This window comes from Schistocerca cancellata, chromosome 5 (assembly GCF_023864275.1).
Source record: "Schistocerca cancellata isolate TAMUIC-IGC-003103 chromosome 5, iqSchCanc2.1, whole genome shotgun sequence".
NCBI classification, from domain to species: domain Eukaryota; kingdom Metazoa; phylum Arthropoda; class Insecta; order Orthoptera; family Acrididae; genus Schistocerca; species Schistocerca cancellata.
Window position 1 is genome coordinate 129,739,947 of NC_064630.1, and position 23,144 is coordinate 129,763,090.

Consider the following 23,144-nt stretch of genomic DNA (forward strand, 5'->3'; position numbering starts at 1 on the left):
TATATATGGAATTTCAATGAAACTAAAAAACCCTGCTAATAGTGAGATTCAGAAGAATGGTTACATAATCATAACCATTGAAATGAAAGTGTTCTTTTGACATTCATTTACTTTCATGAAACATAATAATGTTAGTTGTTCATAGAATTTACACTTAACAGAATAATTCGAATAAAGTTTATGACTTTTGTCGCGATACTGTCCCCTTTTCCTAGAATCAGCACTTCTTCCTTGCTTGTGGGTTGACCTTATGAGAACACTTCCTCTTTCCGATCTGGTAGGTACGCACGCCCCTTACAGAACATCTCTATTCTTTAGGCCACAGATCATCCTATCTCCACATAGGTACGTCTGCCCTTTATACTTAGTGAATGCCAGGTACGCCCCCCTTATCCTTTCTGAGTAGGTCTCACAGTTAATTACCCTAGTATACATTTCTTTGTATACCATAATTAAGTATCTTCTGGTAAAGCTATAAATCTATCTTAAACTTCGCATTCTTTCTTTCTTTAATATATCATTTACTCCCTACAGTCCTCCTCTACGTATCTACTTCTACACTTTCAATAGCTATTATATCTATATATATACTACTTACATCCCACTATCCTTCAATTCATCACAGGTTTTATGGCACTGACATTGCTCATGCCTTTTTCTTATTTATCCATTACTCATTACTATTTGATAGTTATTCGTTATGTATGTGTTATGTATATTCGATGTAGAACCATCACAACTCCCCATATATGTGTGCATAATTCCCTATGTACACACTTTTTCCCCTACAACACCTGGCGGTTCTTACATCGTGACAGGCTTTGTCTTTTATAATTTAATGTTTGCGTAGAAGTGTATATTTGTGTATATGTGGATGTGTTTTTGTGTAGTCTGGTTCTTCGGCCTTCGTATCTAAGGATAAGATGCAGGTTATTAGTAACCACGGAAATAAGGAAGGACTTCAGCAATAGAAGTTTATGAATACGGAAAGAGGGAAAAGATATACAGGTCCTCAAGATGAGAAGTAAGAAAGGAAAAAAAGATATGGATGCTAGGATTGAAGAAGAGAAAGAAGATAGCCCCAAAAACAGGAAACCCTTCCCACCCCCCTTCCCCAGGATCCCTACCTCTCAGGCACTTGAGTGAGATGCCGGAGGAGGTTTGGTGTTAAATCGTCTCCTACAGAATGGACTTGTCCCATCTTCGCCCTTTGAGGTCCCCGAAGGAAATCATGCTTTTAGCTACAATACCCACCCCTTTCAAAAGTTATACAAACCCTACCATCTATATCAAATCTCATCAAAGTTATAAAATACTCTACACAAAATAGAAAATCTATATAGTTGTTCAGCTAGTCGCATCTTATTAGGTTTTCCACAAATATAATTCTCTATTCAGTTTATTTCATTTAGATGTCACTTTATTTCTGTGATTCTCTTACGTTGTTCTCTATTTTGTAGTCATATCTGGTTTTCCGAGCAATAAGATTACGTGATAGTTCTAGATTTTAAAGGAATTCACTGCAGGAAACTGTTTTGAAAAACACCGAAAACAACTCGGGATCCAACAGTCGTCACTCTGCCCATTAACTCAGAATGTTAACATCCCTGGGGGATAGATGACTCTGCCCAAGTCCATGGATCTGATATTAACATTTCTTGTACACTGGCAGACCAGTAACTTACTTTAAATTTCTTTTGAGAGTCTTCCCAAGAGGAAAAATTCTCAATATTTACTGTGCCCCATTCTGAGGCCTCCCCTAAAATGTACCCCACAGCAAATTCGATCTTCTTGGAATCTTCCCAATTTTTTTATAAAGCTTGGTTACATCTTTTTAAAAAATGGGTCAGATGTACATCTCATTCTGGCTTGAATTTAAGGAATTGTGTAGATAACCCTGAATTAGCTCCCCATTGTAAATCAGTCACAGCTTCACTAGTTAATACAACATTAGGTAAAGATACCTTTTTTTTCTACTTTATCTTGGATAAGCTTAACCTCTTTCCACAGATCATCTATACCCTTCCTGGTATCATTAAGTTCAGAAGAAGGAATAGGCGCTACATTCCCGGATGTTATTCTCTCGGTAACTTTCCGATCTATAATTTCCCCAAATTGTTCCTCAAAACTAATTACATTTACAATATCAGAGTTAGCTATTTTCTCTTTGAAATTCCTTTCTACATTGTCTACCTGTGTATTGACACCTGTAATTTGTGACTGAATGATTGGCATTAACTCATTCTGCTTATCTACACACTCTTGCAAAGTGTACAGCCCATGCCTTACATCATTATACTTAATATTGTACACATTTTCTAAAGATCCTCACTGGTCAATAAGTTCTGATTCTACATTATTACATTTGTACTCAATGTTAAGTTATAACCTTTTTAATAAATCCTGAAAGGTATCATTCTGATTCTGACTAAGGTCGGTAAACATATGATTTATATGAGTAATTAAAGAATTTCTCAACTCATTCTTTGAGTCCATTTTTAAATTTTCTACTTTAGTACTTACAGCATTGAACTCAGTCTTCAAAGCACCCATGGCTTCGTTTTTTTATTTTATTTTATTTATTTATTTATTTTTTTTTTTTAGTACTTACAGCATAGATTACTAAATTCTTTACTTTGAGAGTCGACTTTGGCATTTAACAGACCTGGTTCTTTACTTAGTCGCATTCTGAGCATTTAGCTGAGAATTTACCGAACTTAGTCGAACTCTGAGCTTCGATTTAATTTACCAACTCAGCCGAGTCGGGTATTTCTTTGCTAACTTTCATTGTCGTAGCTGGGTCTTGAGTTTCTCCAACCAGTTGTATATTTTCCTTACTCTTGTATACTTTAGCACTTGTAAGTCATTAAAACTAACTTTAAATACTATAATCACACAATAAACTTTCACTCAACAGTACGTATCACTTCGTACTAAAGTAATAAAGTTTTGTTTCACGCTCACCTGGCGTGGAATTCTCATTGTGCTGGTGAGCGGATGTGGAGGCAGGTGAGCACCAGTGAACAGCGGCTGGTGCCGGCAGCGTCGGATGTAGGTTTGTTTCCGTGTCTGCGTCCCCGCAATGTGTGTGAGAGCTGTATACTCCTCTCACTGGATTGTTTTGGTTGAAGTGTTCTAGTCGAACTTCTTCTTAGACAAATATGTCAAAATCTTCTTTGCCGTTTTTATTGTTGTGAATTTTTCAAGTCTTCACCATTTTACATTCAAATTTTGCTCCATAGGATACTTGAACATATTCCAATGTCTCAGGGTAAGTCCCTTGTCTTATTGTGTTTGGTTGCTATGGCAACACACAACTACTTTTTTTCTTGTTTTCAACTGAAAATTCCTGTTTTTTTGGTCCTTTCACACAGGTCGCCACGTTCTAATGCTTTGACAACTTAAAGTGTGAAAGTAGACATATAAACTTTACTTTTCGTCAATCAACGATGTATTTGACTTTCAAGCACAATAACAAATTCTCACTTTCAACAAAATATGTAACTTACAGCAAGTCTCTCGTACAGTTGTACTTTAGAAACAAATTGTTTTACATTCAAAAGAAAGTCTGCTTGGACACCATGACTTTCAGAAAAAGAGTCTGAAAATACATCTTGCCTGTAACAAGGCAGTCAAGAGTCTACAAGAGTACTATTCTTGTTTCACATAACAATAGTCAGTGACACAATATGCACAGAGTTGCATATAAACTCCATGGTTCTTCCGTACACAATCACTAACACATTTATGGATTGCCCGACAGCTACTTGTTGGTGCCGTTCAACAGCCGCGTCTACTTTCTTCCGCGACTGATTGTAAACCTGCACACACAAACATGTGATGCACAGTAGGTAGGATTCTACCATCCCACACTTATATCTAGAATATCGTGTGTTCGAGATGGTAGAAGGCTGAGTGGTTCTAGAATTTACACAGAAATTCCCGAATCACTACAAAGTCTTTTTGAGAACTCCACCATACTTCCAAAAAATATCAAGAATTTTGAAGAGGGCTAGTCCGTAAAGCTCCCTTGTTAAGTAAACATTGTATATATGTGAAACTCAAGTGGTATTAGAAATTCGGACTAAAATTTGTTAGTTGGATGATGGACTCCAAGTAGTCTTGACTACCCTGTAATCCCTTGAAAGGATTACCAAAATTTGTGTGTGTGTGTGTGTGTGTGTGTGTGTGTGTGTGTGTGTGTGTGTGTGTGCGTGTGTGTGTTAATTTTAATACAATGTGTAAGTACAGCAAAGTTATAAATTACCAGCCATTGATGCTGAACAGGATATGCAATGAATTAATAGTCTTTGGTGTGATGTCACGTGTGCTGCACTGCTGTTGAAATAGCTCGTTAATATTTTATAAATTTTAGACTTCATTTACTTATTTTAAAGTTTATTTGTGTAAATATTTGCCGTAAAAGTAACTTATTAGTGGATTTTCATTAATCTCAGTCTTTCTTCCTGTGTTATTGACTCGAGTGGTCTATTATTTGTGAGTGTGCTTTCGTCGTTCGTCTAAGCCTCGCACCTCAGTAGTGTGTTTACATTTTGCGGCATGCACTGCAGCTGTAGCGGTTATAAGCTAAGTAGTGACAAAACTTATTTGTGCTCTGTAATACAATTATTAAATTTAATAGATTTCAGCGGTGTTGCGTACCATTTGTGGCGAAATAACGACTTAATAAACTTTTGTAATCACTCGCTGTGTTTTTTTAGAGTTTTCATTATGTTGAAGTCGTTTAGTGAATTTCGTGCTTTAGTTTTCAACTAACATTTATTATTCTTTCTAGTAAAATATTTCAGTAAAATTTTCATTCAGTGTTTTAACTTCACTTAGTGTTACAGTGGCCGTTTTAACTTTTTGATTTTAGCTAATAATTTTGTGAATTTTTGCTGGTATTGGTATTGGCTGTGTCGTAGTAGTATTAATACAAGTAGCTGCTTTCTTAGTAGGCAGAGAATTTTGAGACCATTATTGTTAGTTCTTAAATAGTTCTACTGGTGTAACTGAACTTTGGTAACATAGACTATAGTTTTTTTTCAGTAACTGTAAAATTTTACCATGAATGAAAAGTGTGGGCTCTGTCGTAGGTTTGTGAGTAGTGGATTACGGTGTGGGATTTGTTCAAAGTATTTTCATTGGGGGAATGCAGTGGGGAAGCCAGTGGTCATTTTAGGGAGATCCTCTCCTGGGAATGTAGAATCTGTAGTAGAAACAAGTTAATAGAGGAGCAGGAGCGTAAGATCTGTGCCCTTCAGGTGCAGTTGCAATGCGCAAAGGAGGAACTAGATTGGCTGAGGAGGGTGAAGGGTGGTGGGGAATGGGAACTGGCAGTTGGCAAGAAGGTAGCTAGGAAGAGGAGGTATTCGGACAGTTTTACTTTGCATACATGCAATAGATACGACCAACTGTCAGAGTTGAGTGGAGAGGAGCCTCATGTAGCTGTAGATGTAGGGAAGTTGCTGCAGTCCTCAGCAATTAGGAGGCCTAGGTTAGTTGCAGAGCCTAGCAGAAAGAAGGTTCTGCTGCTAGGTAGTTCCCATGGTAGAGATGTGGGCCAGCAGTTGCAGGAAGTGTTGGGGAGTGAGTACCAGGTCACCAGCATTGTGAAGCCTGGTGCAGGGTTGGCTCAGGTGACTGAAAGCGTAGGGGAGTTATGTAAGAATTTTACGAAGGAGGATCAGGTAGTGATAGTGGGTGGAGCAGGGAACAGTCTCGATAGGGACGGGGAATATGATGGCAGTGGTGACTTGGTTAAGATAGCTACTCAAACTGGTGGCACTAATGTGCATTTCGTGCAACTGTTTCAGCGTCATGATCGGCCTCACCTTAATGCGGCTGTTAGGCATGTTAATGTGGGGCTGGGGAGGGCACTGATGGCGGAGGGCATGGATCACATCTCAGTGGTGCCAGTTGGGTCTATCAGTAGGTGGGGTTTCACTAGGCATGGCCTGCACCTCAATAGGTATGGGAAGGGGAGGCTGGCTAAGCTTATAGGTGACAGTGTAGTGGGTGGTGGTGGTAGTGGTGTCACTCGTGGAAAAATTCCTGTAGTAGTTGGTGTTAGAGCTGCACCTTTTTTAGATTGAAGTCAGCTGATAGGTACACCTGCTTAAAGGAAGTCCCTCTAACAAAGGGCTCACCTTCAGATGATCTAATGTTTCCAAGTAGAGAAGGAATTAGCATATTTCATCAAAATATAAGAGGTATTAGAGATAAAGTTAGTGAACTGCTAATAGATGTTAACTCTGGAATTATTGGTATATCAGAGCACCACTTAAATAATTTGATAATTCAGGGGCTTCCTTTACCAGGCTACAGATTAGCTGGCTGTTTCTCAAGGAGTTCCTTGTGGGGTGGGGGAGTGGCTCTGTACGTAAAAAATAGTATTTCATTTGAGTCCATAGACATATCACGACACTGCACTGGACAGATATTTGAAAGTTGTGCAGCATTAGTTGAATTTAGTGAAACTAAACTTCTAATTGTTGTTGTTTATGGGTCCCTATCTCCGACTTCAGAGCATTTTTGCTTAAGGTAGAGAGAGTTCTTGATTCACTTTGTAGGAAGTACCAGAATGTAGTTATATGTGGTGACTTCAGTATTAATTTTGTATATGATTGTGCAAGAAACAGGATGTTGGCAGATCTCCTAAATTCATATGATCTGATGCAAACTGTGTTTTTTCCAACTAGGGTGCAGGGCAACAGTAGCGCAGTCATAGACAATATTTTTATTCATTCTTCATTCCTAGATGGGCATTCTGTTAGTAAAAGGGTGAATGGCCTTTCAGACCATGATGCACAAATTAACACTAAAAGGCTTTTGTACTCATATCAATGTCATATTTAATTACAAACTATGTAGGAAAGTTAATCCAACAGCAATAGAGAGTTTTTTAAAACTTGTCAAGGAACAAGAGTGGCAAGATAGTGCTGATAATATAGATGATAAATACAATGCTTTCCATAACACATTTATCATGCTCTTTGAGAGTTGCTTTCCATTAGAACATTCTAAATGGGGTACTAGCAGTAATGGACTGCCTGGTTGGCTGACTAGTGGGATAAGGATATAATGTAGAACAAAGCGGGAATTATATCAAAATGTTAGAAGTAGTCACAATCAAGCTACAGTAGCCCATTACAAACAGTATTGTAAGGTGCTTAAAAATGTTATTAGCAAGGCAAAGAGTATGTGGTATGCAAATAGAATAGCTAATGCACAGGATAAAATTAAAGCCATATGGTCAGTTGTGAAGGAAGTGTCTGGTCAGCAGCACAAGATCGATGATATAAAGTCAGTTCACAGTAATAACATTTCTGTTACTGATAAATCAGATATATGTACAGTATTTAAAATCATTTTTTGAGCATTGCTGGTGAATTAAATAAAAATTTAGTTTCTACCGGAAATCATATAAATTTCTTAGCAAATGTCTTTCGAGATTGATGTCTGAAATACTCCTCTGTGATACAGACAAGATGAAGATTGAGTCAATAATTAAATCACTGAAGACTAAGGACTCTCATGGTTATGATGGAGTGTCTAGCAGAATTTTAAAGTATTGTGCTGCACATGTTAGCCCTGTATTTAGCCATATTTGTAATTTTTCCTTTAGGAATCGTCAGTTTCCTGAGCGATTAAAGTACTCACTAGTAAAGCCGCTTTATAAAAGGTAGAAAGAGATACTGTAGATAATTTTAGACCTATTTCTATGCCATCAGTGTTTGCAAAAGTTATCGAAAAGGCTGTGTATGTAAGGTTAATTGATCATTTTATATCACACGATTTGCTATCAAATGTACAGTTCGGCTTTAGAAGTGGTTTAACAACTGAAAACGCTATATTCTATTTTCTCTGTGAGGTACTGGATGGGCTAAACAAAAAGTTTCGAACGCTTGGCGTATTTTTTGATTTGGCTAAGGCATTTGACTGTGTTGATCTCACAGTATTGCTCCAGAAGTTGGACCATTACGGAATAAGGGGAGTAGCTCACAATTGGTTCACCTCTTACTTTCGCAACAGGCAGCAAAAGGTCATTATTTACAATGTTGGTAACAGCTGTGATGTGGGATCTGAGCGGGGCACTGTCAAGTGGGGGGGGGGGATGTCTCAGTGATCAGTATTGGGGCCGCTCCTGTTCCTTCTTTATATAAATGATATGCCCTCTAGTATTATGGGTAACTCTAAAACATTTCTGTTTGCTGATGACACTAGCTTGGTAGTAAAGGATGTTGTGTGCAACATTGACTCGGTTTCAAATAGTGCAGTACATGACCTCAGTTCATGGCTTGTTGAAAATAAACTAACATTAAATAACAAAATTCATCAACCGACCACGGCATAACAGCCCGGATAATTATAATGGACATAACATTAAATCACAGTAAGACTCAGTTTTTACAGTTTTTAACACACAATTCAACAAAACCTGACGTTTTAATTTCACGGAACGGGCATATGATTAGTGGAACTGAGCAGCTCAAATTTCTAGGTGTTCAGATAGATAGTAAGCTGTCATGGAAAGCCCATGTTCAGGATCTTGTTCAGAGACTTAATACTGCCATTTTTACTATTCGAACGGTATCAAAAGTGAGTGATACTTCGACGAGTAAATTAGTCTACTTTGCTTACTTTCATTGACTTATGTCATATGGTATTATGTTTTGGGGTAACTCTTCCCATTCCAGAAGGATATTTTTGGCTCAGAAACGGGCAGTTCGGGCAATAAGTGGTGTGAGTTCACGAACCTCTTGTCGACCTCTGTTCACGAGTCTGGGTATTTTGACATTGGCCTCTCAATATGTATATTCCTTATTGTCGTTTCTTGTTACCAGTATTAGTTTATTCCCAAGAATAAGCAGCTTTCGCTCGGTTAATTCTCGGCAGAAATCAAACCTCCATTTGGATCGGACTTCCTGAACTCTTGTGCAAAAAGGTGTGCAGTATTCTGCTGCATCCATTTTCAATAAGCTGCCACTCGAATTGAAAAATCTTAGCAGGAATCCACGCGCTTTCAAATCGAAACTGAAGAGTTTCCTCATGGGTCACTCCTATTCTGTCGAGGAGTTACTTGAAAAATTGAGCTGATTCTTATTGTATTTCTAATAGCGTTTACTTAAACTTATGGACAACTTTTTTTCAGGTTCATGAACATTTATTTTTATGTGTTATTACTTTTATGTTGTAAGTTCATGTACTGACATGTTCCATGACCTTGGAGATTTGCTCCTCAATTTGGTCCTACAGGACTTGATGAGTAAATAAAAAATAAAATAAAATTAAACAAGAAAGGGTGAACACAGTGAGTGAAACGCAGCCTGGTGGAATAATTTATTGAGGCTGTGGAGTCCACCCAGAAGAAAATGAAAGGGAGTACAAATGAATGAAGAACAGTAAACTCTGAATGAGGAATGAGTGACCACACAGAAAAGAACGAGATTGAAGCAAGAAGGGTCGAACTGGAGTGAGACCGACCTGAAGGGAACAGTGAATGACCATTTCTTAGACGTCATTTCTCTGTCCTTCCACTCCATTTATCAGTCTGTTCCTTTGATCCCTTGCCTTTGCAAATGACTTTCCCTTGTAGGGCATGTGACTGTGAAAGATTCGAGTTCTGGTCTGACACACAGTTTTAATCTGCCAGGAAGTTTCACTTTACAGCAGTTAATGAAAGCACATCCTTGAGCGTTGATTCTGTTTCTTTGTTCTCTTTAGGGAGAAGCGTACCAACAGGGATCCACGGACTCCACCTAAGCACGTAAAATATAGCCGACGTGCCTGGGACGGCATGGTGAGAATCTGGAGACAACAGTTACATGCTTGGGACCCTACTCCTGATGACAAGTAAGCTTCAGATAGCACCTGTAATATTTGTATAAGCTGTGCTCCCAGAGTTTTAAGTTTCAAGAAATGATTGAGCATTTTGTTCTTCACTAAACATTTTACATGTTAGGTTAAGGATAGTATGTTTTTTTATCTAAAGCTGTATATTTCTCGTCTCAGGCTTTTAACTATCATTTAAGGTTATTTTTTAAATAATTTTTTTCCCTATTTTTGACAAATATCACATTTAAAAGTAATGTATTGCCAAAATGTCAGTGTGAACAGCTGTACAGGTTACAGCTGTTTCAGAACTAATCGTAACTGAAATGTGTTGTCATTTAGGTATCCTGCAAATGCTAGGTCTCAGGCAACCTTGCAGGGGACTATCAGAGAATCTCATGTCTATGTGAGGAACTCTGATAGCTATTTTCCCATAAATACACAGGAAGACCACTGATTTTTCTTAAGTGCCCCGCATACAAGCAGCAGATGGCAGCGAACCGTCACATGTGACGTTTTTCAGCCAATATTACAAATGGCACTGTGTTGAAAAGATCTGCTATGAAAAGGAACTGCTATGTTTAGCAGCAGTCACAGTGTATCACTGTATCCCTACAAATACTTACATTTGAACTAGTTTTGAAATACTTGTTGTGGGAATTGTAGGTTACTTTACAGAATAATTTATCACTGACTGCGAGTGTATTGTGTACGTCTTTCCACTGTGTTGATACAGTTCATGTTTCTTTTATTAACCGTAAATTCAGTTTTCATTCATTAACCTTACAGTTTAACTTCAAGTATGTACACAGTTTTGTTTACCAATCTTGATGTGTCTATAGGAATGTTGTCAGTAGCTACAGTACTTATCATCAAAAATCTTGTTATAATCTGTATGAAGGAGGGTCAGATTATATGAAAAGATAAGGGGCGTATTGAATATTATTTTGTTTAGAAATTAAAAACTTTAATAATGAATGTGACTGTTCGATGAATAACAGTAACTATTCAACCTTTGTGTGACATTTCCTTTCAGTAGGCAGATTCATAAGTTGGGTGTAGAGGTATTGCATGCTCTAATTAAAAGCAACAAAATCAAAGTGGGGACTATTACTGCATTCTTCTTTAAAGTCACTGTTCATTCATTGAGTATTCCTGTGCAATATTGTTAGTAGTGACAAACTATGGTGCCTTAATATTAAAGTTTTTTGGAAGAAATGGCCGAACTCTAACAAAAGACATCTTCCCAAGCAAAGGGCAGTGTCTGCAGATAATATAATTTGCATTTGGTGGCTCAAGAAAGGGTTTTGTACATCACAAACTCCTCCCCAGGTGTATATCCACAGCAGCTGGTATTTATTGCCAACAGCTGAGACCTTTTTCAGTTGCTGTGTAAGAAAAATGACTTAACAAAACTACAGCAGGTGTTGTTGCTTTATGACAACGCACTGTGCTGGTTTCAAAAACAAAAGTATCCAGGAGTTCGTTTGGGTTAGTCATCCCTTACACGCTTATTCTCCTGATGTTATGCCCTCAAATGCTAGCCTTTCCTTATCGATTAACCATCAAGAAGTCCTCTTTCTGGGGGGCCTTAAAATTTGTCTCTGACATTTTTAATTCAGAACCAATATGTTCCTTCAAGCATGTAGTTGGTTAACTGCCTGAGCATAATGAGACTGTTTTGGACAGTGTTGGAGAATAAACTATTGATGATTAATTTCTCTTTTACATGTTATGTTCAATAAACTTCTGCAAAAATGCATCAATTTCTGTGTGGAATGATCTTACTGGAATCAAAATCATAAACTGATAACCTTATGTCAGATTTTCAGTGAAAATCACTCATATTATTCAGTTGAAATGACAATATAATATCAAGTGAATTTTGCTGCATAATTATGTGCCATCTGAGAAGTAACCCAATGATAACACAGTTGCCAAACACATTCTGTCTTATTGGCAAGCTTCAGTTCAGCACATTCCTGGTTTGTTTGTGTTGCACCCTGCCAAGTATGGTGTGGCTTTCCCTTTCATCACCTGTATTGTCATCATCATCTCATCATCATTCGAGACATGGCGAGACTGGAAAAGGGAAGTTTGGGAACTTGTATGGGCACTGATGACCACGATGTTGAGTGCCGCCCCACAAACCACCACCACCACCACCACCACCACCACCACCACCCACCACCATCATAACTACAGTTCTTTTCTTTTTTACATTTGTGTTAAGTTGTTGTTCAGCAAAGTGGCTCACAGTTTCCTGGTCTTAAGTTTATGTATATTGCTGTATGCACAAGAGTGTAAAATAAAGTATGTATCACCTAATCTACTTTTTAGAATAGTAACAAATTGCTATGGGTCATTCCCTGTATTAACTTAGGCTGTGGGTAGAAATCATTTTTTAAGAAATGAGTTTTGAAACTCAGTGTGTGACTATTACCATGTGCAATAAACATTTGATGATTATAGTGTTTGACAATCATCTGAGAGGATCTATATTTACGACCTGTTTTTCCCAATCTCAGCCGCAGTTATCCCTGCACAACAATTTGTGTACTGATTATTGATATTTTGCTTTGTCCTTGTGAATTGCCTGGAAATAACATTTTGATATTGACTTCCCCAACCTGTTCAGTTGACTTTGCTGGTTACAACTTAGTAACTTTGGCAAAGTCCAGTAGCTGTGTTTTTTCAAGCTGATGTAGTGAGCAGTGAATTAACAGTTCAGTCGAAGACTCCACTAGGTTTTTGTTTAAATTTAAATCTGTTCAAGGAAGATTATTCCTGAAAAGAATGCTGCTATTGAACTCGATGTGGTTTTCAAATTCTTGTTTTATTTTGTAGGGTATCTTGAAATGATTCTTATTATCTGTCTCAATACAAAAAGGATAACCTTAAAAAATCTCTTAAAATGCTAAATGCTGTTAATGGATGCCTGTATTATTGTTTTGGAGTTTCTGTTGCAAAATTATCTTATTAATTTTTGAGGAAGATTAAATATCAGGCTCTCAGTGCACAACATTAATCAAAGATCATGTAGTAGAAGAGATCACATACTAACATTCACTTCAAGGAGCAACCACTGTGATGGTATGAATCTGTTAAATCCAGTTGCCAGTTTAACAGTATAGTCCTTCCCATTGTTATGACTTTTTTTCTTCTTTCAAGCAAATAATTTTAAGCTGCATATAAAATATTAATTCCTCAACTACTGTTTGGAAGTATACAGTGGCATCAATCACATCCAAGTAGACAATTTACACACTGCTTAGTACTGGTTAACATTACTTTTGTCAAAGGTAACTTGAAAATAACCAGGTACAAACAGGCAAACTAGTTAGCAGCACAAGAGGGAACAAAAACTCTTGTTGCTCTCCATAAGATGATCAGTTGAATGGAAATAGATTCCAATGCTCCACTGTTGATGCTATTCCCACAGCCAACTAGTGAACACACACCTCAACCATGTCTTAGAGATTAAGGTTCTGTAGGTCATTAAATCTGAATGGTTACAGTAATTTGATTTCAGTTGAGCAGATGGTATCCTTTTGGATTTTCTGAAAGCCAGACTATTCCTTGTTTGGACACAATACTCAATGACTGACTTGTTATTTCTGTAGCGCTACAAGTAATTCAACAATCGAAGCAGAAAGCGCACACAAAACTACCACTAAGAAAACTTGAAGAAAGTGGTTTGGTTACTCGTCAAAAAGTTGCATACAAATATGAAATGATATGGTCAGTTTGGTGGTATACGTGGAAACGTACCATCAATGAGTTGGGTGCTGAAGATATTTCTGAAATCACTTTGAGAGCTTTTCAACACTATATTGCTAACCGGTAGAGTCTGGGACTTGACTTCAGTTTTTATGTACAGTGCCACGACCTGTAGCTAGAAAGTTCCATCTTAACAGAACTTCAAATTCTTTCTGAAGGTGAGTTAAATTACAGAGAGAATAACACTGTTTAAAGTAGCTTGCAGCACTGTCTGAAAAAAAATTTTTTTTGTTGATGCCTCTGGGGAAGTTTCCCTGATCACAGAAATCAGTCTTCGAAGGAATGTGCTGTCAGTCTATTTATCATGTGATATTTCGTAACCAACAGTTGCATAGCTTTGTACCATTTCAGGACTTATCCAGGCAACTGATCTGAAGATTTGTAAACTGTTGAGAGTTCCAGTATGCAGATTGAATTTTGATTTGAAATTTGGCAGTGTAGTGTTTGGCGAAATCAATCTGTACTAAGATTGCTTTACCATCTACAGCACCTTTGTTTTCTTGAAGATATGTACCCTGAGTTTTTACCAAGAAGCAGTGTTTTAAGAACTGGGGTATTTTTTCAACAAGTTCTTCAAATACTTCAGAGACAGTGTTTTCCTTCGGAACTTTTCAGTTTTTCCAGTAACAGTTTTCCAAACAGACTGTGCTAAGTCATTTGTATCAACTGTTAAGGAATTAAGGTGACAGCAGATTTCTGATACCTTAACTATCACATGTGTTTGACATGGAGATATGATTTTCAGGATTGCATATCCACATAGAACAGTCAAGAGCAAATTGATGTTCTCATGATAGCGACACAAGCAACTGTGGTGAGGTATTTCACTGATTCGAAGGACAAGTTTTGGTCACAGTGAAAAGGATTTTTACTTCTCCAGTTTCTTGTCAGGGTTTTCCTTTTTAAATATTTCATATGCCTCTGAAATAGTCTTGTACATAAATCTCTCCTAAAATTTTTCTCTATTCTTCATTTGCTCTTATTGTCACAGTATCCTTCTTCCCAGGAGCCTTTGATAAAATTGCTTGACTAAATCATTAATCTCACACAGGGCGTTGCTATTCTGTAATCATTGTCACCGTGCAGTAATATAACAATAATAAATATGTAACAGTGTTTCCACATGTTGTTTATACAATTTCACAGAGTTAGGTCCATTTTACTTCAAATTTAACACATACTGACTTTCACTTACGGAAAGAAAGTTTTCAAGAAATGGCCTTACAGCGAACACTGATTAGGGAAGGTACATTTGAGGTATTGTCTTACACTCATGGGAGAACGTGGAAGAGCTTGATCTTGTTGGAAGTTCAGTGCAGCATTCCGTATGGCTACTAAACGTCGCTAGCTGTTCAGTTAAAAATAGGAATAAAATAATTGTGTATGGACTATCTTAAAACCATTACGTACAGAGCATATTTTTGACTTCCTTCATGAACAACCTCTGTATATTTATTGAGTGAAGAAAATGTTTAGATTTAAATTAATTTTACAGGGAGTCCACAACGCTGCCCGAATTGAATGTGTCCGTGGATGTGAGTTCTATGCCATACAAGAGGAGAATACATTCTTGTACTGCATCCTCTGCCTCTGGAAGCACAGAAGATGTTGGAGCTGATGATTTTATCTCACTTGACTATGAGGATGGTGATATAGAATGATTATGTCAATTGTGTTTGTACTGTGTAGTGAAGACACAACTATCAGTTCAAGCCTGATGCTGTTTTTTTATTGCTGAAATGAACTCTGCGTACTGCAGAGATATTTTTGTGCATCAGTTATTTTGTCTGGACTTGCATGTATTATAAATTTTAGTAGCTTATTTTTGTACAATAGCTAGGTAATATATAGCTGTAAGCCAGATGAAGACAAGTTGCAATGTATTGGACTGTACATAGCTCTTTTGTTTGTGTGACTTAAATGTAACCTGGAGTTTTAACGTATCTCCATGACTGAGATGAAAAATATAAAATGCATAGGGAGTTGCTTGTAAAGCCAGGCTGTGCCATGGTCTTATGTATACTCGTCTCCATTGAGAAACTGACATTACCAATTTGTGTAGAAAAATACTGGCACATGTTTTAGTTGTTCATTTTTAAGATCACAAATGCCGTATCTTCAGATTTGTGCACCTTAAGACATAGGCGCTAAAATGACAAAGTAAAATATTTCTTGTTTTTTTTTTTATTTACTATTTTTTTCATAATTCTTGGAGCATATTTGATCTGTTTTTATTTAAGATGAATGAAAATGATTCATTGGCTCTGTTTGTTATAAAATTTGTACATGTTGATGTAAGTAGAATTTTCTTTTATAATTTAGGAATTATTTTTTAATACAATTGCATCAGAAAAAACTTTATATAGGGATCTATTTATTCATATATTCGATTATCGTAGTAAAAAGATATCAGCTTCTGGAACCAGTCATACATGACAGTGCCTTGATATTTTGTTGATTAAATTATTTAAGTGTATGAGTATTAAAACTGTTAGCAAAAGACCAATTTATAGAGACTACATATTTTACAAATGTGTGCAATAGCCTACAGTTAGAAATATCAAGCTGCTGGTTGAAATTTCTGAAAGTGATAGAAGATATAACTACAGAAAGTGTTGACGTAAATGTGTAAATATGAACTTGTGTGTCTTGCACTTTCTGTATGCATTAATAGTGCAAGTTGCAGAATTATAAATGTCATGTTGTACAACAGTTCAAGAATTGTAATCGTTGGACATGGGAGTCAGTTCTAATGAGAGTTGTACAGGACTGTCCATCAAAGGTAACAGGTAATGACACGCTTCCTACATATTGCTTTATGTTTTATTATTTATTATCTAATATTTTTGTTAAGAGGGCATTTCAATAAAAACTGATAAAAAACTTTCCTTGGTTTTTATTGCTATATGAATAATAATTGCTATAATGAATGTTGTGTGAAAACAGTCATGGGCTTGAGAGCAAACTACAACCTACAGCTGTTGACCATATGCAAACTCGAAGAAGATTCTTGATGAGTTGACTGATGGTAATAGTTGAATCAGTGAAAATTGACTGACATAAGTTGGTAATCAGTACCAGCACATTCTGCTTGATGCCAAACTGAATCAACAGGCAAACTGTTTTTAGTGGCTTTGCATTTGTGAAAACAGAAGTGACATGTTAAATAAATACTGCTGAATGTTTTTTGTAATTTCAAAATAGTTTTATTTATTGATATTCTAGGTGCATAATACTCTGTGTTGTATGCCAACTGAAGTTGATAGTGGCTGGCAAGCATTGGGAGACAGTCAACTAATTTCAGTTTCTAGTGATTCTGCTACTCCCATATGCCACCTCAGCAATACCTTTCTCTGAGTGAAGATATAGTACTGTGGCTACCATCTCAGACAGGAGTTATTTTAATCTGCTTGTGTTACAAACTAAGTACAGAAATCTTCAAAACTTCTTTAAAGTGAACTGGAAATACTCATTCACTAATTAGTTGGTAAATGTATGGCAGTTCTGCACCATTGGGGATCTGTGGTATCTGTGAACTGGCATTACCATTCCTGCTTTCCTTTAAATTTTGAACCTGTTCTATGCTCCACTCAGTCTACATCCAGAACTCACATTGTAAATAACGTAAGTCTATTAAATTCGTTCAAAGTAAATGAATCAGTATGATAAAATATGGACCAAGAACATCATACATATCCGCGTATTTTGTGGGAAGTGTTATACCCCAGCTGATTTGTGTAGTCCGCTTCATTTTTCGTATTGCTCAGCAACAGTTTGACAAACAGCTCAAGCTCATTTCAGTGCTTTAAACTATTTGAAGAGTAATACTCTCACTTAATACATAGATGTCTAGTTATGTAGACCATTTCAATAAATGCGACCTTAATTGACATAGCTGCAGCTGTTGTTTTAAAAGGCTAACTGATTAGTGGCATTGTCAGATTATTTATTTATTTATTTATTTTTTAACTCAGTCTTATATCGGATAGGAAAAGGAATGAAATAACTCTTTTTGTTATAGTCTTAAGTTAGAAGACTGGTTTGAAGCAGCCCTCCACCCTGGAATATCTTATGAAAGTCTTTTGGTCTCTGCAGAACTACTGCAACCTAAATCATTTTGAACCTTCTTACTATATTGAAACCTTGATCTCTCTTTACAATAATTCCCCCCCCCCCCCCCCCCCCAACACACACACACACACACACCATATGTTAACTGTAACTTGATAAGTCAGGATGTGTCCTGTACACCTATCCCTTCTTCTAGCCATATTTTGGTAATTTCATTATTTATCGTAGCCTATTTACCCACCTAATTTTCAGCATTCTTCCATAACCCCCCACATTTCCAAGCATCTCATCTCCTCTTATTTGTACTTTTTATCATCCACATTTCAGTTCCATATGGGGCTACTCTTCAAGACAAATACATCCAGGAAAGACTTCCTATTATTTAAATTACACTCTTGAAGCAAAATCGTTACAAACACTGCTCAGTGGGAGAATGGCTGCTGCCTGGGGGCAGTGCATGCAACTGGCAGTAAGGAAAGTACATAAGTGGAGCAGAGATGAATGGTGATAATGTTACTGGTAATAATACCGTACACAAGCAGAGAAATACAGTGACATAAGTGACCAGCAGATGAACCCTATATTTTTCCATGTCCGCCCAATGATTTTGTGAGTTAAGATTGCAGTGGGCATGAGATCGTCAAGATCAGACTGTGGTTAATAGAAATGTATTGCCTGGTCAGATGTATCGCATTTCATCTGCATCTGTACTCTACAAATCACTCTGAAGTTCATGGTGGAGGGTATGCCCCATTGTACCAGTTATTAAGTTTCTTCCTTTATGTATGACACATGGAAAGAATGATCGTTTAAGTGCCTCTGTACGTGCTATAATGAATCTAATCTCCTCACAATTCATGTATGAGTGATATATAGGGGGTTGTAGTACTCATATATACATAGTCTGTAACTAAAGGTGGTTCTTGAAACTTTGCAAGTAAGTTTTCTCAGTATAGTTTGTCTATCTTCAAAAACCTGTCAGTTCAATTTTTTTCAGCATCTTTGTGACACATTCCCACTGGTGAAACAAATTTATGACCATTTCATCTACATCTACATCTACATCCATACTCCGCAAGCCACCTGACGGTGTGTGGCAGAGGGTACCTTCAGTACCTCTATCGGTTCTCCCTTCTATTCCAGTCTCGTATTGTTCGTGGAAAGAAGGATTGTCGGTATGCCTCTGTGTGGGCTCTAATCTCTCTGATTTTATCCTCATGGTCTCTTCGCGAGATATACGTAGGAGGGAGCAATATACTGCTTGACTCTTCGGTGAAGGTATGTTCTCGAAACTTTGACAAAAGCCCGTACCGAGCTACTGAGCGTCTCTCCTGCAGAGTCTTCCACTGGAGTTTATCTATCATCTCCGTAACGCTTTCGTGATTACTAAATGATCCTGTAACGAAGCGCGCTGCTCTCCGTTGGATCTTCTCTATCTCTTCTATCAACCCTATCTGGTACGGATCCCACACTGCTGAGCAGTATTCAAGCAGTGGGCGAACAAGCGTACTGTAACCTACTTCCTTTGTTTTTGGATTGCATTTCCTTAGGATTCTTCCAGTGAATCTCAGTCTGGCATCTGCTTTACCGACAATCAACATTATATGATCATTCCATTTTAAATCACTCCTAATGCGTACTCCCAGATAATTTATGGTATTAACTGCTTCCAGTTGCTGACCTGCTATTTTGTAGCTAAATGATAAAGGATCTATCTTTCTGTGTATTCGCAGCACATTACACTTGTCTACATTGAGATTCAGTTGCCATTCCCTGCACCATGCGTCAATTCGCTGCAGATCCTCCTGCATTTCAGTACAATTTTCCATTGTTACAACCTCTCAATACACCACAGCATCATCTGCAAAAAGCCTCAGTGAACTTCCGATGTCATCCACCAGGTCATTTATGTATATTGTGAATAGCAACGGTCCTATGACACTCCCCTGCGGCACACCTGAAATTACTCTTACATCGGAAGACTTCTCTCCATTGAGAATAACATGCTGCGTCCTGTTATCTAGGAACTCCTCAATCCAATCACACAATTGGTCTGATAGTCCATATGCTCTTGCTTTGTTCAATAAACGACTGTGGGGAACTGTATCGAACGCCTTGCGGAAGTCAAGAAACACGGCATCTACCTGTGAACCCGTGTCTATGGCCCTGTGAGTCTCGTGGACGAATAGCGCGAGCTGGGTTTCACATGACCGTCTTTTTCGAAACCCATGCTGATTCCTACAGAGTAGATTTGTAGTCTCCAGAAAAGTCATTATACTCGAACACAATACGTGTTCCAAAATTCTACAACTGATCGACGTTAGAGATATAGGTCTATAGTTCTGCACATCTGTTCGACGTCCCTTCTTGAAAACGGGGATGACCTTTGCCCTTTTCCAATCCTTTGGAACGCTACGCTCTTCTAGAGACCTACGGTACACCGCTGCAAGAAGGGGGGCAAGTTCCTTCGCGTACTCTGTGTAAAATTGAACTGGTATCCCATCATGTCCAGAGGCCTTTCCTCTTTTGAGCGATTTTAATTGTTTCTCTATCCCTCTGTCGTCTATTTCGATATCTACCATTTTGTCATCTGTGCGACAATCTAGAGAAGGAACTACAGTGCAATCTTCCTCTGTGAAACAACTTTGGAAAAAGACATTTAGTATTTCGGCCTTTAGTCTGTCATCCTCTGTTTCAGTACCATTTTGGTCACAGAGTGTCTGGACATTTTGTTTTGATCCACCTACCGCTTTGACATAAGACCAAAATTTCTTAGGATTTTCTGCCAAGTCAGTACATAGAACTTTACTTTCGAATTCATAGAACGCCTCTCGCATAGCTCTCTTCACACGACATTTCGCTTCGCGTAATTTTTGTTTGTCTGCAAGGCTTTGGCTATGTTTATGTTTGCTGTGAAGTTCCCTTTGCTTCCGCAGCAGTTTTCTAACTCGGTTGTTGAACCACGGTGGCTCTTTTCCATCTCTTACGATCTTGCTTGGCACATACTCATCTAACGCATATTGTACGATGGTTTTGAACTTTGTCCACTGGTCCTCAACACTATCAGTACTTGAGACAAAACTTTTGTGTTGAGCCAACAGGTACTCTGAAATCTGCTTTTTGTCACTTTTTCTAAACAGAAAAATCTTCCTACCCTTTTTAATATTCCTATTTATGGCTGAAATCATCGATGCTGTAACCGCTTTATGATCGCTGATTCCCTGTTCTGCGTTAACTTTTTCAAATAGTTCGGGTCTGTTTGTCACCAGAAGGTCTAATATGTTATCGCCACGAGTCGGTTCTCTGTTTAACTGCTCGAGGTAGTTTTCAGATAAAGCACTTAAAAAAATTTCACTGGATTCTTTGTCCCTGCCAGTCTGAGTCTCCCAGTCTATATCCGGCAAATTAAAATCTCCACCCAGAACTATAACATGGTGGGGAAATCTACTCGAAATATTTTCCAAATTATCCTTCAGGTGCTCAGCCACAACAGCTGCTGAGTCAGGGGGCCTATAGAGACATCCAATTACCATGTCTGAGCCTGCTTTAACCGCGACCTTCACCCAAATCATTTCACATTTCGGATCTCCGTCAATTTCCTTCGATACTATTGCACTTCTTACCGCTATAAACACGCCTCCCCCTTCACTGTTCAGCCTGTCTCTGCGGTATACATTCCAATCTGAGTTTAGGATTTCGTTACTGTTTACGTCTGGTTCTTCTGCCCTTCTCTGTTTATGTTCAATATCACCTGTAAGTCCCATTTGGTACAAGTCCTGCACACTTGAGCAGTATTGTAAAATTGGTTGCATGAGTCACTCTCCTTTGTAGCCCGAATGCATTTCCCAAGTATCCTGTGAATAAACTGAAATCTACCACCTGCTTTTCCTACAACTGAGCCTATGTGATCTTTCTGTCTCGTGAATGAAATTTTCAATCTGCAGTGGAGTGTGTGTGCTGGTATAAAACTTCCTGGTAGATTAAAACTGTGCTCCGAACCAAGACTCAAACTCTGAACTTTGCATTTCGCAGGCAAGAGCACTTGGCTGCAAAAGGCAGATGTCGCGAGTGGAGTCTAGGTCCGGCACACAGTTTTCATTTGCTAGGAAGTTTTTATTCTGTTTCATATATGTACAAAGTGTTCCAACCAGGTATTTATATGAGTTGATGTACTTAAACTGTGATTCATTGATATTAAATCATAGGATACTATATATTTTTTCAACATTTAAAGCAAGTTGCCAATCTTGGCACCACTCTAAATTCTTATCAAGATCTGACTGAATATTTATGCAGCTTCTGTTTGGCAGTACTTCATTATAGATAACTGTATCACCTGAAAAAATCTGAGGTTACTGTATTCCACAAGATCACTTAATATACATTATGAACAGCAAGGGACCCAACACACTTCCCTGGGCACACTTGAAGTTACGTCTACATCTGACGATGACTCTCCATCCGAGATAACTTTTATGTCCTCCCTACCAAAAACTCCTCAATCCAGTCACAGATTTGTCTTGCTACACCATTTTATCGTTCTTTCAACAGTAAGTGTAGATGTACTGAGTGAAATGCTTTTCAGAAATCAAGAAATAATGCATCTACTTGACCACCTTGATCCAAAGCTTTCATTCAGAGTTCGTCATTCAGACATGATACTACTGCTTTTTTATCTAATGTACTGAACATATATATCTTTCTGCTTGTTCTAGTTGTACTTCGGTGATCATTGTTGCCACAACTGTGCTGTGGTCAGTGATTCCATTTTCAATGCGGATATTCTGAAAGAGGTCAGGTCTATTTGTTGCCATTAGATTGTTTTTTCTCCAACAGTGTATTTCCATTATGAGTGGGTTTCTGAACTATCTGTTCTAGGTAGTTTTCAAAGAAAGCATTTGGAAATGTTTCACGGGATATCTTGTCATATCACAAAACTGTTAATTTTTCCAGTTGAGTGTGGATGATTAACATCACCACTGTTGATTACATTGACTGGGGAATGTGCCTACAAGTACCTGAGATTTTCTGTAAGGTTTTTGGTTGTATCAGAAGATGAATCTGCGTGGTTTGTTACACCAGGTCAGTGGTTGTGTCCACATACTCCTTCACCTAGGAAAATGGTGATTTGAAACGTGGAACCATGCGACGGACAGAAGTGCATGCTTGCAATAATATGCTGTAAGGGACGTTCTGCTGTGCTTCCATGGGACCTGTGATATATTAATCAAAGGCACCATAACAGCTGTGTACTACATGAACATTATTGCAGACCACCTACATCTCTTCAGGCTTATTGTCTTCCTAGACAGAGACGGCATTGAATAGCATGGTAACTGTCTGTGCCGCAAGGTGAGAACTGTGGTACACTGGCTGAAGGCGCAGGAAAATGAACATTGATGGCATTCCGACCAAGTTCCCTTGATTTGAACCTGATGACACACTATTGGGTGCCAGCT

General features: G+C 37.9%; 1 protein-coding gene across 1 annotated transcript in view; it reads left to right on the top strand.

The window, feature by feature from the left end:
- Positions 1-16,579, top strand: part of LOC126188034 (histone RNA hairpin-binding protein) — a 70,132-nt gene extending 53,553 nt beyond the window's left edge. Inside the window, exons 4-5 of the mRNA XM_049929459.1 lie at positions 9,727-9,855; positions 15,110-16,579. Of these exons, the coding sequence (XP_049785416.1) occupies positions 9,727-9,855; positions 15,110-15,275 (295 nt within the window). The 3' untranslated portion in view covers positions 15,276-16,579. The remainder of the gene's footprint in view (positions 1-9,726; positions 9,856-15,109) is intronic.
- Positions 16,580-23,144: the final 6,565 nt, after the last annotated feature.